At 48.9% G+C, this 16,736-nt stretch overlaps 1 protein-coding gene across 5 annotated transcripts in view; it reads right to left on the bottom strand.

Moving 5' to 3' along the window:
• The window catches only part of BAHCC1 (BAH domain and coiled-coil containing 1), a 557,942-nt gene that overhangs the window by 176,562 nt on the left and 364,644 nt on the right, over window positions 1–16,736 (bottom strand). For 4 of the 5 annotated variants that reach the window (XM_078654224.1, XM_078654223.1, XM_078654226.1 and 1 more), the window contains one exon: window positions 717–890. In XM_078654224.1, coding sequence (XP_078510350.1) covers window positions 717–890 — 174 coding nt within the window. The remainder of the gene's footprint in view (window positions 1–716; window positions 891–16,736) is intronic. The other variant, XM_078654225.1, reaches the window with a different exon arrangement.

Here is a 16,736-nt window from a genome sequence, read left to right as displayed (position 1 = left end):
TGCAGCCAATTGTTTTGTCTCTGCACATGTGTGTGTGTTCATTCAAATATATGCACACACGTGGGCGTGTCTGGGTGTGTTTTGGATGTGGTGGCACATATTTGGGGATGTGTGTCTCCATGTGTGTGTTCATAGGTTTGTGGGTGTTGTGTGTGCATGGGTGGATGTGGGCATGCACTGGTGTGTCTGCCTGTGTGTGCATGTGTGCTAATCTGTGTGTCTGTAAATGTGTATGCCTATGCATGTGGAACAAAACCAATTTGTAATTATCCTCATTGAGCAAAACATGCAAACCAGCTGCCATTAAGCTACAGGTTTGTGCAGAAGAAAGCATAAAGTCAGGCTAGAATGTCCCGAGAGCCCCGTCTCAGGGAGATGTTAACAAACGAGGACAGGGAAGCTTTGGGGCATACTCATACCACCACTCGGCCCCACACTGCTCTGGCACGTGCACTAGTGAGTAGAAAGACTTCCCTTGAAATGTTACAAAAAGTGAGGGATTCTGTCCTCGCCCTGCCTGCTTTTTAAAGCCACACATTTTACAGCCATCCCGCCGAGGACGCCAGTGTCTCTCTTAGCCCTAGAATAATCTGAAGAAGAAAGAACAAGAAAACACGTGGAGCCTGGCGGAGGAGTTCCGCTCAATCTGCCACAGCAGAGAGCGGATCAGAAGGGAGGAAGGAGGGGCAACAACATGGCGGCGAGCCGGCGCTTACCTTCGTGGGAGTGGGAGAACCACAGCTGCGAGGCTCCCGCCGCGTGCGGCCCCCGGAAGGAGGGCTCGGAGGGCGATGAGGTGGGGACCGCCGGGTGCGAAGGGGCCGACCCCAAGCCACTGGTAAGGAAGGTCCCCATGAGCGAGGCCGAGGAGTTCGCCATCATGCTGCCTGCTGGAAAGAAACATCAAAATATTAGCACCAGATGAAAGGTCATGAAGTGTCAATAATCATATATTTCAACACGTGCATAGCAAACACAGCAGATCTGTCTCCAGATATCGACTTCTTTACCACGGAATTCAATTGTTCTTACTTTATTTACTGGCCTGGAAAATAAATCTGTCTGTGGCAAACGCCCAACCCACTGAGCTAGCTCATCTCATAAAATCAGGACTGCAGTTCCCATGCACTGGCCCGTTGGTGTCCCGTGTGCCCCCTCTCTGTCGGACCTGCCGCGAGCCGGCCCCCGTGTTTCCCGTGGTATCCGGCTGCACAGGGCCCTTGCCCCTCTGGAGCCCAGAAGACGCCCCTCCTCCAGCGCCTGGGAAAAGAGGTGCCTGGAGCGTACGGCAAGGGAGGGGGTGGCTGAGAATGGAAAAACCATGTCCTTAACTTTTACATGGTTCAAAAACAGGCTCGTCTATTCCTCCCGCTCTTGCCAGGGCCGGAGCCTCAAACATTCCCGGGCCATACCACACCTGCTCCCTCGCAGGCCACATCTCCGACATGCCCCTTCTGCTCTCTGGCCAGGCCTATCTGCCTATCACACTCCTCTCCTCGGCCTGTTCCAGCCAGCCCCAGCTCTGCTACCACGCCCAGCTTTTGGTCTGCTCCCCGGCATGCCCCAATCTTTCCTTCTGCTCCTCGGCCTTCTCTAGTCTTTTCTCCTGCCCCAATCTTTTGTGACGCCTCTCTGTCTGCCCCAATCGTTTCTGCTGATTCTAGGCCTGCCCCAATATTTTCTCTTGCTAACTGTCCTGTCCACAATCTTTTCTCCTGTCCTCGGCCTACCCCAATCTTTTACTCCTGCGCCATGGCCTGCCCCAATCTTTCCTGCCTTTCCTTGTCCCGTCCAATCTTATCTACTGCTCCACAACCTGCCCCAATCGTTTCTACTGCTCCTCGGCCTGTCCAAATATTTTCTACCTTTCCTCGGTCTGCCACAAAATCTCCTGCCTTTCTCACTCTTTTCCTCTGCTCATCGGCCTTTCCCAATCTTTTCTTCTGCTGTCCTTCCTGTTTCATTTTTTTCCCGTTCCCCGGCATGAAACAATGTATTCACCTGCCTCGGGCTCGTCCCAATGTATTCCCAGTCTCCCCGGGTTTCCCACACACCTCCAGTCTACCCACACGCCTCTTCCTGCAGATGTGAAGTGCACTGGGTGGGACTGGCCTGTGTGACGTACAGAGCGGGTGGACTGATCGCCAGTGAAAGAAAGGGTAAGTTCCCAAAAGCCCAGTTGCTCCTGCCCGCCGAGGCAATGTCTGTCAAATCAATGACATTCCAGACGGGACTGACTGCTCCAGGCCAGCCAGGATTCAAGAGGGCCGACCTGTCCCTTAAGTCTGGGCGAATGAACGGCGAAAAACAGCGCCACGTCGTGGCCATTCACAGATAAGCATGCACCAACCGCAGTAAATGCTTTTCTGTGAGCATAAACGGGCATCCGACTGACTCGGCCCCAGCCCCTCCTTACAATGCAAGTGGCATCCGCTGTTCGCTCCACAGTGGCTCATTTTCTACAAAAATCCTCGGGTACCCTCCCAGTGGACACGCATCCAAGCCAGGACCGCGGGATCCTGGCAGAGAAGGCACCACTCCTCCCTCTGGCCGGATCTAAGATTTCTAAGAAAGCAAAGGTAAGTATAGAAGAAGCTGCCCACGTCCACACCCGCATCACCCGCCCCCGCACCTCTCTCGCGCCATCCTTCCCACCCAACCCTCCCTTCACATGCCACATGCTTACCCATCACCCCCCCCCCCCCTCCGACCTAATGTCATTCTCACCGTCCGTCCTCATCTCTACGGCAGTCACTTATCACCTCCCTCCTCTCTACACCTTACCACCATGGCTCTCTTCACTCTACCCCCTCACCCCGGCCCAGCTCGCGCTGTTTTCTATCCCCACCCCCACCCCACCCCTGCACACATTTAAATCTCCCGTCACCCTTGGAGAGAAGCCCGCATCCTGCTCGGCTCCGAGCTGGCAGGCGGCCTTAAGCTAATATGAGACATGTACTAAAAGTGAAACTTTTATTTTTAACTCAGGAAAACCAAAAGAGCTTCCCTGGGATGTGCTGTGTTTTGAAACGTCTTGGCCCTTACGCCTGGCATGCGCACATAACTGGGCCCCGCAGACAGTACGCTGAAGGCACTGTGTGTTTAATCCCTCCTAACTACCCTCCTCCCCGTCCAGGGGAACTACAAATATTCGAACTTCTTTTTCTTTTTTTTAATTATAATTTGTATAAAGAATACAATCACAGCCTAACAGCCCTGCCCCCACCTCAGTATCTGCCCGCCTTGCCATACCACGAGAGATCTCCCCAGCGCCGATGAAAGGCCACCCTAGCCCGACCAATCACCTCAGTGCTGATCGGTGGCATGCAGCACCACCATCACAGGGAACCGCAGACCCCCCCACTCCCACAAGAGCCCTCACCATTGGACTGCAGTGTTAGCAGCCTGATACAGCTCCGACCGCACACAGCTCCGTTAATGTACATTTTATAGTGGAAAACAGCAAAACAACATACATTAAACATGGGCTGCACGTATGCTCTCAGCCTTCCATTGATGCATGGATGGGTAATGGATGCCTAGGTGGATAGACTCGTGATTAGGCTGGTGCAGGGGTGCTTACATGAATGCACCAATGATTAAACACGTGATTCACTGGATGGTTTAATGAATACATGGTTGTTGGTACACGGACGGATACCTGGATTGTTCAAAGGATGCACACGGGTCTCCCCAAGAGTCTCAATGCTCAGCTGCACCCCTCCCTCCCCACCAACCCCGGATATCTGACTAGACACCGATTCCAAAGCAGTGCTGCAGACAGGTAAATCTGCACAGTGTCGTCTGGAGGGTGGGGCGAGGGGCGGTCCTATGTCAGGCCTGCCTTACAGAGGCACCAGCCAGTCACCTCTTCAATGCTGCTGAAATGTGAGCAAGCGTAGTGCCCCTAGCCACCTCCCCAAAACCTTCCCCCACCCACCGTGTGTTTTTAATGTGACCATCAATGCACAAGTCACACCTTCCGGGGGTTCCAATTCCGCCATACATACCCTAATTATCACTTAATGTGTCCTTTCAACCATCCATTTCACCATCCAGGCTTTCATTGAACTACTCATCATTTATTCAGGCTGTCATTTTATGCATTTGTGCAACGATCCAACTATACACGAATCCGTTCATCAAACAATTCTGCTCGTCACTTATTACATCATCTGTGCATGAATGAATTCATTTAACCACCCATGCATGAACATAATCTAGGGTCTATCCACCCATGCATCCATTAACCATCCATGCATTGGTTTAAGTGTCAGAGCATGCATGTCATATATGTTTAACAATGCTTAATTTCTGTTGTTTTTACAGTTTTTCTTCCTTGGAATATACATTTTCTTGAACGGTCCCAATACCACAGGCAGGTATGTTATGTTATGTTATGTTATTTAGATTTCTATAGCGCACAGCTGCCCCAGCAAAGGGGCGTCCCGGCGCTATGACCAACAGAAAAAAAAACAGACTGTCATGAAAAGCGAAAGAAAGCAGATACAGTGGCAGGAGCATACAGCGAATTAGAGCCTAGGCTGGAACAGGTGCGTTTTCATCGCCTTCCTAAAAGAAAGGAGATGATCGAGAGCACGGATGTGAGCTGGTAAAGAGTTCCAAAGCTTTGCCGCCAGATAGCGGAAGGACCGCCCACCAGCTCTACAACGTTTAAAACGTGGTACTATTACCAGGTTTTGGCCCATAGACCTCAAAGAGCGGGAGGGAACATAAGGTGTTAACAGGTTCTCAAGGATTTGAGGGGAGGACTGTTTGAGAATCTTAAAAGATAGACAAAGAGTCTTAAATTCTATCCTGTGAGCCATTGGGAGCCAGTGGAGCTTCCGGATGGTTTCCATCGCCGAGCAGAACCTAGGTAGGCCCACCAGGGCTCTAGCCGCAGCGTTCTGAACGCGCTGCATCCTTGTAACTTCACCTTGATTTGCCCCCAGCAAAAGCGAACTGGCATAGTCCAGCCGGGATAATATGCTGGCCTGGATTATGAGCTGTCTAGTGGGAGCATCGAAAAATTTCAGGATTGGCCAGTATCAATAACCAAAGCCTCCATAGATACCAACTGACCCCTGCTGCTCCCCTGCCATACAGTGCAAGGACACTCCTCCTCGGTCTAATGAATGCAATTCTCTTTAATAAAGTAGAAAAAGCATCCCTGACAGTGACTCCACCCCACACACCCCCATCTCCCGTTAGTGGTATACTCCCACCTCCAGCCCCAGCTGTCTTCTCAAGACCAGGAGTGACCACTGGGCAGAGACTGTAGGGGTCGAAGACAGCGTCTCCAGAGGGGCCATTACTCAGTGGAGCCGAGCAGACCTCCGGACCAGGGTCTGCTAGAGGGAACTTCCAGTGAGTCAGGCCTGTAAACTGCACTGACTCTGTCTGCAGTCCTGGCCTTCATTATGACACAGAAAAGGATTCATAGAGAGCCAAGTCCTGTCCAGCCGCTCTCCCACCCTTCGGCCCACTCTAGGTTGTGAAGAGCTGACCTCAACTCAGCCACACAATGTGTCAAGGCCCAGAGCAGGCGAAAGGAATGCGGGGCGGCACAGCAACAGGATTACGCAGCAGAAAATGAATGCTGCGTTAAGACAAGCATTGGCAAAGCCAATAGGTCTTGCCTATGGGAGAGCTATTAGCTTCGCCAATATCTTTTAGCTGGACAGCAGTGTGCCTGTGCAGCACGTCTAAAAGTAAAGTTACAAAAAAAAGCACAATGACGTCACCAGTGCTGGCCCCGTCATAGCGCTTTTCTCCTTCTGCAAGTGGGGGTGAGCAAGACAGGCAATGGGACGGCAGGTGGGAGGGAGCGGGTACAGGAGTTAGGGTTGAAGGGAGTGAAGGGGACAGTAAAACAAGAAAAACGCTATGACGCGGCCAGCCCTGCCCACGTCATAGCTAGCCCTTTCTTTGTTATGGCGGGTGGGCGAGAAGCAACACAGACAACGGAAGGGTGCTGGTGGGAAGGATGAAGCAACACGGACAACAGGGGCGGGGGTGAAGGGGAAAAAGCAACAGAGAAAAAGCAAAAGGAACATGTGGGGTAGGAGGGGAAGAAACAACAGGAGCACAGGGGTGGGAGGGGAAGAAGCAGCAAGCGTACAGGGGGTGGGAGGGAAAGAAGCGGCAGGAGCACAGGGGTGGGAGGAGAAGAACCAACATGGGAACACAGGGTGGTGGGAGGGCAAGATGCACTTTGGATTGGGGGTAGGAAGGGAAGCTGCAACAGAGAGCGGGGGTTGTAGGGGAAGAAGCAGCATAGAGTGGGGGTTGGAGGGAAAGAAGCAACACAGAAATGAAGAAGCCACTTGGAGCGGGAGAAGAAGCAACATGGAGTAAAATGGTGGGAGGGGAACAAGCAACAGGGATAACAAAAGCAAATAAAGAAAATAGTACCTCAATCGCAGAGCAATTCAGAAAAGGGGGTGGTGATGAACAGAGTGTCTGAATTAAGCAGACCACTCTTACCCAGTCCAAAGATCAGGGCTTGATCCATCACCGTTATTTATCTCACTGCCCCATCCCAGCTCAGAACCTGGCTATATGCAAATTAGTCTGTCCCTGGCCCAGTGCATTATGGGAACAGGGCAGACCAAACTACCAAGCCAATTCTTCACCAGAAAGGAGACAAGCTACCGGGGACCGGTTTCTGGCATTTCAGCCTCTTCGGCCCGGCTTGCTTGAATCCTGATGGAGCAGTGAGAAAGGGACTCATGTCTGAGTATACCCTGCCACACCTATAGTGGCCAAAAACGATTCAGAAAAGGGGGTGGTGATGAACAGAGTGTCTGAATTAAGCAGACCACTCTTACCCAGTCCAAAGATCAGGGCTTGATCCATCACCGTTATTTATCTCACTGCCCCATCCCAGCTCAGAACCTGGCTATATGCAAATTAGTCTGTCCCTGGCCCAGTGCATCATGGGAACAGGGCAGACCAAACTACCAAGCCAATTCTTCACCAGAAAGGAAACAAGCTACCGGGGACCGGTTTCTGGCATTTCAGCCTCTTCGGCCCGGCTTGCTTGAATCCTGATGGAGCAGTGAGAAAGGGACTCATGTCTGAGTATACCCTGCCACACCTATAGTGGCCAAAAACGATTCAGAAAAGGGGGTGGTGATGAACAGAGTGTCTGAATTAAGCAGACCACTCTTACCCAGTCCAAAGATCAGGGCTTGATCCATCACCGTTATTTATCTCACTGCCCCATCCCAGCTCAGAACCTGGCTATATGCAAATTAGTCTGTCCCTGGCCCAGTGCATCATGGGAACAGGGCAGACCAAACTACCAAGCCAATTCTTCACCAGAAAGGAGACAAGCTACCGGGGACCGGTTTCTGGCATTTCAGCCTCTTCGGCCCGGCTTGCTTGAATCCTGATGGAGCAGTGAGAAAGGGACTCATGTCTGAGTATACCCTGCCACACCTATAGTGGCCAAAAACGATTCAGAAAAGGGGGTGGTGATGAACAGAGTGTCTGAATTAAGCAGACCACTCTTACCCAGTCCAAAGATCAGGGCTTGATCCATCACCGTTATTTATCTCACTGCCCCATCCCAGCTCAGAACCTGGCTATATGCAAATTAGTCTGTCCCTGGCCCAGTGCATCATGGGAACAGGGCAGACCAAACTACCAAGCCAATTCTTCACCAGAAAGGAGACAAGCTACCGGGGACCGGTTTCTGGCATTTCAGCCTCTTCGGCCCGGCTTGCTTGAATCCTGATGGAGCAGTGAGAAAGGGACTCATGTCTGAGTATACCCTGCCACACCTATAGTGGCCAAAAACGATTCAGAAAAGGGGGTGGTGATGAACAGAGTGTCTGAATTAAGCAGACCACTCTTACCCAGTCCAAAGATCAGGGCTTGATCCATCACCGTTATTTATCTCACTGCCCCATCCCAGCTCAGAACCTGGCTATATGCAAATTAGTCTGTCCCTGGCCCAGTGCATCATGGGAACAGGGCAGACCAAACTACCAAGCCAATTCTTCACCAGAAAGGAGACAAGCTACCGGGGACCGGTTTCTGGCATTTCAGCCTCTTCGGCCCGGCTTGCTTGAATCCTGATGGAGCAGTGAGAAAGGGACTCATGTCTGAGTATACCCTGCCACACCTATAGTGGCCAAAAACGATTCAGAAAAGGGGGTGGTGATGAACAGAGTGTCTGAATTAAGCAGACCACTCTTACCCAGTCCAAAGATCAGGGCTTGATCCATCACCGTTATTTATCTCACTGCCCCATCCCAGCTCAGAACCTGGCTATATGCAAATTAGTCTGTCCCTGGCCCAGTGCATCATGGGAACAGGGCAGACCAAACTACCAAGCCAATTCTTCACCAGAAAGGAGACAAGCTACCGGGGACCGGTTTCTGGCATTTCAGCCTCTTCGGCCCGGCTTGCTTGAATCCTGATGGAGCAGTGAGAAAGGGACTCATGTCTGAGTATACCCTGCCACACCTATAGTGGCCAAAAACGTTTCAGAAAAGGGGGTGGTGATGAACAGAGTGTCTGAATTAAGCAGACCACTCTTACCCAGTCCAAAGATCAGGGCTTGATCCATCACCGTTATTTATCTCACTGCCCCATCCCAGCTCAGAACCTGGCTATATGCAAATTAGTCTGTCCCTGGCCCAGTGCATCATGGGAACAGGGCAGACCAAACTACCAAGCCAATTCTTCACCAGAAAGGAGACAAGCTACCGGGGACCGGTTTCTGGCATTTCAGCCTCTTTGGCCCGGCTTGCTTGAATCCTGATGGAGCAGTGAGAAAGGGACTCATGTCTGAGTATACCCTGCCACACCTATAGTGGCCAAAAACGATTCAGAAAAGGGGGTGGTGATGAACAGAGTGTCTGAATTAAGTAGACCACTCTTACCCAGTCCAAAGATCAGGGCTTGATCCATCACCGTTATTTATCTCACTGCCCCATCCCAGCTCAGAACCTGGCTATATGCAAATTAGTCTGTCCCTGGCCCAGTGCATCATGGGAACAGGGCAGACCAAACTACCAAGCCAATTCTTCACCAGAAAGGAGAAAAGCTACCGGGGACCGGTTTCTGACATTTCAGCCTCTTCGGCCAGGCTTGTTTGAATCCTGATGGAGCAGTGAGAAAGGGACTCATGTCTGAGTATACCCTGCCACACCTATAGTGGCCAAAAACGATTCAGAAAAGGGGGTGGTGATGAACAGAGTGTCTGAATTAGGCAGACCACTCTTACCCAGTCCAAAGATCAGGGCTTGATCCATCACCGTTATTTATCTCACTGCCCCATCCCAGCTCAGAACCTGGCTATATGCAAATTAGTCTGTCCCTGGCCCAGTGCATCATGGGAACAGGGCAGACCAAACTACCAAGCCAATTCTTCACCAGAAAGGAGACAAGCTACCGGGGACCGGTTTCTGGCATTTCAGCCTCTTCGGCCCGGCTTGCTTGAATCCTGATGGAGCAGTGAGAAAGGGACTCATGTCTGAGTATACCCTGCCACACCTATAGTGGCCAAAAACGATTCAGAAAAGGGGGTGGTGATGAACAGAGTGTCTGAATTAAGCAGACCACTCTTACCCAGTCCAAAGATCAGGGCTTGATCCATCACCGTTATTTATCTCACTGCCCCATCCCAGCTCAGAACCTGGCTATATGCAAATTAGTCTGTCCCTGGCCCAGTGCATCATGGGAACAGGGCAGACCAAACTACCAAGCCAATTCTTCACCAGAAAGGAGACAAGCTACCGGGGACCGGTTTCTGGCATTTCAGCCTCTTCGGCCCGGCTTGCTTGAATCCTGATGGAGCAGTGAGAAAGGGACTCATGTCTGAGTATACCCTACCACACCTATAGTGGCCAAAAACGATTCAGAAAAGGGGGTGGTGATGAACAGAGTGTCTGAATTAAGCAGACCCCTCTTACCCAGTCCAAAGATCAGGGCTTGATCCATCACCGTTATTTATCTCACTGCCCCATCCCAGCTCAGAACCTGGCTATATGCAAATTAGTCTGTCCCTGGCCCAGTGCATCATGGGAACAGGGCAGACCAAACTACCAAGCCAATTCTTCACCAGAAAGGAGACAAGCTACCGGGGACCGGTTTCTGGCATTTCAGCCTCTTCGGCCCGGCTTGCTTGAATCCTGATGGAGCAGTGAGAAAGGGACTCATGTCTGAGTATACCCTGCCACACCTATAGTGGCCAAAAACGATTCAGAAAAGGGGGTGGTGATGAACAGAGTGTCTGAATTAAGCAGACCACTCTTACCCAGTCCAAAGATCAGGGCTTGATCCATCACCGTTATTTATCTCACTGCCCCATCCCAGCTCAGAACCTGGCTATATGCAAGTTAGTCTGTCCCTGGCCCAGTGCATCATGGGAACAGGGCAGACCAAACTACCAAGCCAATTCTTCACCAGAAAGGAGACAAGCTACCGGGGATCGGTTTCTGGCATTTCAGCCTCTTCGGCCCGGCTTGCTTGAATCCTGATGGAGCAGTGAGAAAGGGACTCATGTCTGAGTATACCCTGCCACACCTATAGTGGCCAAAAACGATTCAGAAAAGGGGGTGGTGATGAACAGAGTGTCTGAATTAAGCAGACCACTCTTACCCAGTCCAAAGATCAGGGCTTGATCCATCACCGTTATTTATCTCACTGCCCCATCCCAGCTCAGAACCTGGCTATATGCAAATTTTGTCCACCCTAAGCGTGGAAGGGTATACTCAGATGTGAGTCCCTTGCTCATTGCAACATCAGGATTCAAGCAAGCCGGGCCGAAGACGCCTGAAATGGCAGAAACCGGTCCCCGGAAGCTTGTTTCCTTCCCAGTGTAAGAATTGGCTTTTGTAGTCTGGTCTGCCCTGTTCCCATGATGCACTGGGCCAGGGACAGACTAATTTGCATACAGCCAGGTTCTGAAACTGGGATGGTGCAATGAGCTAAAAAACGGTGTTGGATCTAGCCCTGATCTCTTGACTGGGTGAGAGTACTCTGCTTAATTCAGAGACTCTGTCCATCACCACCCCTTGTTGTAAATAATTTTGTCCACCCTAAGCGTGGAAGGGTATACTCAGATGTGAGTCCCTTGCTCATTGCACCATCAGGATTCAAGCAAGCCGGGCTGAAGACGCCTGAAATGGCAGAAACCGGTCCCCGGAAGCTTGTTTCCTTCCCAGTGTAAGAATTGGCTTTTGTAGTCTGGTCTGCCCTGTTCCCATGATGCACTGGGCCAGGGACAGACTAATTTGCATACAGCCAGGTTCTGAAACTGGGATGGTGCAATGAGCTAAAAAACGGTGTTGGATCTAGCCCTGATCTCTTGACTGGGTGAGAGTACTCTGCTTAATTCAGAGACTCTGTCCATCACCACCCCTTGTTGTAAATAATTTTGTCCACCCTAAGCGTGGAAGGGTATACTCAGATGTGAGTCCCTTGCTCATTGCACCATCAGGATTCAAGCAAGCCGGGCCGAAGACGCCTGAAATGGCAGAAACCGGTCCCCGGAAGCTTGTTTCCTTCCCAGTGTAAGAATTGGCTTTTGTAGTCTGGTCTGCCCTGTTCCCATGATGCACTGGGCCAGGGACAGACTAATTTGCATACAGCCAGGTTCTGAAACTGGGATGGTGCAATGAGCTAAAAAACGGTGTTGGATCTAGCCCTGATCTCTTGACTGGGTGAGAGTACTCTGCTTAATTCAGAGACTCTGTCCATCACCACCCCTTGTTGTAAATAATTTTGTCCACCCTAAGCGTGGAAGGGTATACTCAGATGTGAGTCCCTTGCTCATTGCACCATCAGGATTCAAGCAAGCCGGGCCGAAGACGCCTGAAATGGCAGAAACCGGTCCCCGGAAGCTTGTTTCCTTCCCAGTGTAAGAATTGGCTTTTGTAGTCTGGTCTGCCCTGTTCCCATGATGCACTGGGCCAGGGACAGACTAATTTGCATACAGCCAGGTTCTGAAACTGGGATGGTGCAATGAGCTAAAAAACGGTGTTGGATCTAGCCCTGATCTCTTGACTGGGTGAGAGTACTCTGCTTAATTCAGAGACTCTGTCCATCACCACCCCTTGTTGTAAATAATTTTGTCCACCCTAAGCGTGGAAGGGTATACTCAGATGTGAGTCCCTTGCTCATTGCACCATCAGGATTCAAGCAAGCCGGGCCGAAGACGCCTGAAATGGCAGAAACCGGTCCCCGGAAGCTTGTTTCCTTCCCAGTGTAAGAATTGGCTTTTGTAGTCTGGTCTGCCCTGTTCCCATGATGCACTGGGCCAGGGACAGACTAATTTGCATACAGCCAGGTTCTGAAACTGGGATGGTGCAATGAGCTAAAAAACGGTGTTGGATCTAGCCCTGATCTCTTGACTGGGTGAGAGTACTCTGCTTAATTCAGAGACTCTGTCCAACACCACCCCTTGTTGTAAATAATTTTGTCCACCCTAAGCGTGGAAGGGTATACTCAGATGTGAGTCCCTTGCTCATTGCACCATCAGGATTCAAGCAAGCCGGGCCGAAGACGCCTGAAATGGCAGAAACCGGTCCCCGGAAGCTTGTTTCCTTCCCAGTGTAAGAATTGGCTTTTGTAGTCTGGTCTGCCCTGTTCCCATGATGCACTGGGCCAGGGACAGACTAATTTGCATACAGCCAGGTTCTGAAACTGGGATGGTGCAATGAGCTAAAAAACGGTGTTGGATCTAGCCCTGATCTCTTGACTGGGTGAGAGTACTCTGCTTAATTCAGAGACTCTGTCCATCACCACCCCTTGTTGTAAATAATTTTGTCCACCCTAAGCGTGGAAGGGTATACTCAGATGTGAGTCCCTTGCTCATTGCACCATCAGGATTCAAGCAAGCCGGGCCGAAGACGCCTGAAATGGCAGAAACCGGTCCCCGGAAGCTTGTTTCCTTCCCAGTGTAAGAATTGGCTTTTGTAGTCTGGTCTGCCCTGTTCCCATGATGCACTGGGCCAGGGACAGACTAATTTGCATACAGCCAGGTTCTGAAACTGGGATGGTGCAATGAGCTAAAAAACGGTGTTGGATCTAGCCCTGATCTCTTGACTGGGTGAGAGTACTCTGCTTAATTCAGAGACTCTGTCCATCACCACCCCTTGTTGTAAATAATTTTGTCCACCCTAAGCGTGGAAGGGTATACTCAGATGTGAGTCCCTTGCTCATTGCACCATCAGGATTCAAGCAAGCCGGGCCGAAGACGCCTGAAATGGCAGAAACCGGTCCCCGGAAGCTTGTTTCCTTCCCAGTGTAAGAATTGGCTTTTGTAGTCTGGTCTGCCCTGTTCCCATGATGCACTGGGCCAGGGACAGACTAATTTGCATACAGCCAGGTTCTGAAACTGGGATGGTGCAATGAGCTAAAAAACGGTGTTGGATCTAGCCCTGATCTCTTGACTGGGTGAGAGTACTCTGCTTAATTCAGAGACTCTGTCCATCACCACCCCTTGTTGTAAATAATTTTGTCCACCCTAAGCGTGGAAGGGTATACTCAGATGTGAGTCCCTTGCTCATTGCACCATCAGGATTCAAGCAAGCCGGGCCGAAGACGCCTGAAATGGCAGAAACCGGTCCCCGGAAGCTTGTTTCCTTCCCAGTGTAAGAATTGGCTTTTGTAGTCTGGTCTGCCCTGTTCCCATGATGCACTGGGCCAGGGACAGACTAATTTGCATACAGCCAGGTTCTGAAACTGGGATGGTGCAATGAGCTAAAAAACGGTGTTGGATCTAGCCCTGATCTCTTGACTGGGTGAGAGTACTCTGCTTAATTCAGAGACTCTGTCCATCACCACCCCTTGTTGTAAATAATTTTGTCCACCCTAAGCGTGGAAGGGTATACTCAGATGTGAGTCCCTTGCTCATTGCACCATCAGGATTCAAGCAAGCCGGGCCGAAGACGCCTGAAATGGCAGAAACCGGTCCCCGGAAGCTTGTTTCCTTCCCAGTGTAAGAATTGGCTTTTGTAGTCTGGTCTGCCCTGTTCCCATGATGCACTGGGCCAGGGACAGACTAATTTGCATACAGCCAGGTTCTGAAACTGGGATGGTGCAATGAGCTAAAAAACGGTGTTGGATCTAGCCCTGATCTCTTGACTGGGTGAGAGTACTCTGCTTAATTCAGAGACTCTGTCCATCACCACCCCTTGTTGTAAATAATCAATCGCAGAGCAAGCAGTGGATAGACAGCGGAAAGACACTAATTAAGCTGGTCAATCAGTAGTTGTTGGTTCATGCTCCACATGAAAGACGAGAAAGTGAACCCGGCATCTGCTGACCAATTTGGAGTCAGCAAGGAAGAGTGACTATGAAGCCAAAAAATGGTAAGCAATTGGCAGTTTCCAAGCCCCTTAAAGTAAACAATACCCATTGCAGCGACAGTGCATGCGTTATTGGCAGATGAGGCCTACACAATGAGGCTGTGTTAGCTCTACACATCACTGAGGAGGCCTCATCTCCACTATGATGTCCAGTTCTTTAGGCCTCGAAACCTAACCCGGAGACTCATATGGAATACTGCCATCAGTACTGTAGACCACATTCTCACAAGAATAAAAACAGATGGGAAGAAATACTGGAGAAAATATACTTATAATTAATATATTCATAAAACCAAACAGCGCAGAGATCCACACTGATGATTTTAGTAAAGCTATTTCTGCTGGCAAGACATTGATTTTATTCCACACAGAGTGACAAAGGATAGAAAGGGCAGACAGTGCTTCCAGCATCGCTTTCATGGCACTGCCAGCTTAAGTCACCAAAGGGCACTGGCTTTCCCAAGGAAGACAAGCAGTGCTTTGAAGTATTCTGGGGGTTCTGGCATCAGCAAGCTTGCCACTCCTTGCACAGGAAGTGAAAAAGAGAGACTATTGAAAGTCTGGCTAACAGCACCAGCTTCCTTAGTCGATACTGCCCCATTAAAGTACTGCAGCCCTGGTGAGAAAAGCCAATATTGTCCCATTAAAAGACTAGGAGGCCTTCTGGAATTGTCAGTAGTGTCTAATTAAAAGTGTGGCAGCTCTTCAGAGAGTGCTGAGACACACAGTGCCAAGATGAGAAAATTGGCACTATTGCGCCAAAAGTGGGTGTGCAGAGAAGAGCCTAGTGGCAACTTTATTGTGGAGTGCATTATATAAGTGTTGTATTCATTCAGTCAAGTTCTTCGACTGTCCAATCAAAAGCGTAGTTGCAGTGCTAACAAGAGCTGGTCCTGACCCATTACATTTGTATCTTCCCTCCTTGGACGTGCTGCTCTATTGAAAAGAAGAATAGGCCAATCATAAACTCTGGCAAAGATCCATACAAGTATAGCAGCCCCATTAAGCAGAAGAGGTGACGTCACTTTAAAAGTATAACGCAAAATGCTGGCACCGTACATAAGATAAGTGCACTCTGTGTCCTGTGATGTATACTCCAGCCCTGCTGAAAAGTGCTGGAACTATCCCATTAAAGATACTTGAAGGAAATATATAATTCATTCATTTTGGGGTTTTAAATATCACTCTTAGACGCCTCGTGGTTACTTCACAGCGCTGTACAGTTCGAATTTCATGACTGGTAATTAGTGTAGCCAGGGTCCAATGATATGTGACGAGTGACCACTGACTGATATTCATCACTCATCAGCACATCTTCAGTGATTTATTCAGGAGCCACTTTAAGAGCTTACTGTTTAGATGTTCCTTACTCATAGATAGCTGGGTTCTCCCTTCTCCTGCAGGGTCACAACAATTCACCCCTTATGGCCTTACACAGCTTCAGATCTGCCTTTATGTTTTAGTCTCTCAAATGTTTCTTTGGTAATCCAATGTGATGCAACTGATTTGTAGATTTCCATTTGGGAAGCATCAGGGGCAAGACTTTGAAGGTTTTCCTATATGACCACTATCCTCGAAACACAAATGTACGGCATATGCTTGTGCATGTAAACATGCATAATTGTAATATATGGATGTGTTTAAATATGTACATTTATATATATATATATATATATGTATACATATATATATATATATATATATATATATATATATATATATATATGTATATATACTACATACTGTTAAAGAAAATATAGATGGTCTCATAGTTCTGCTTAAAAAATGTTTACATTACTTATGGTTAAAATAAATATTAATATATATTTTATCTATCACTATTTGTAAAGATCATAACAATTGTATCTAGAAGCACTTCACTATCGACCTATTGGGGGAAATATAAAATTAAAATAAATAAACATAAACAAATAAACAAATAAAAAAATAAGAAAAAGAATAAATAAATTAGCTTTATGCGTAGCAACATTCAAGGTCTGAGTTTCTAAATATTTATCCCTTCATGTACATATGCAAGTTTATATAATACTACTTTAAATACTTTATTATTTTCCTTATAAGTGTATACCTTCTTATTTAGCTAATTATCTATATATTTATCACTTTATTCCCAGTGTAGAGAAAAAAAAGCTTCAACTCTCTCCAATTCAGTACTTTACATCTCATCCTATACCTGTCTCAATATTTTCTCTATATTCATCTCTGACCCCCCAAACCTCATTTTATCCCTATAATTTCTCAAACAACCCTTTTTAGACTGTTCCTCTCCTATCCCTCCTTTGACTCATCCCAACCCTCAATATACACCTATGATCTCCCAAATAACACTTTCTAGAATCTTCCCTCCTCTATCCTTCCTTTATCCTATTCAATCCACTTAACAGA

This window comes from Lissotriton helveticus, chromosome 7 (genome assembly GCF_964261635.1).
Source record: "Lissotriton helveticus chromosome 7, aLisHel1.1, whole genome shotgun sequence".
NCBI lineage: Eukaryota > Metazoa > Chordata > Amphibia > Caudata > Salamandridae > Lissotriton > Lissotriton helveticus.
This window is presented reverse-complemented; position numbering and strand designations above follow the sequence as displayed.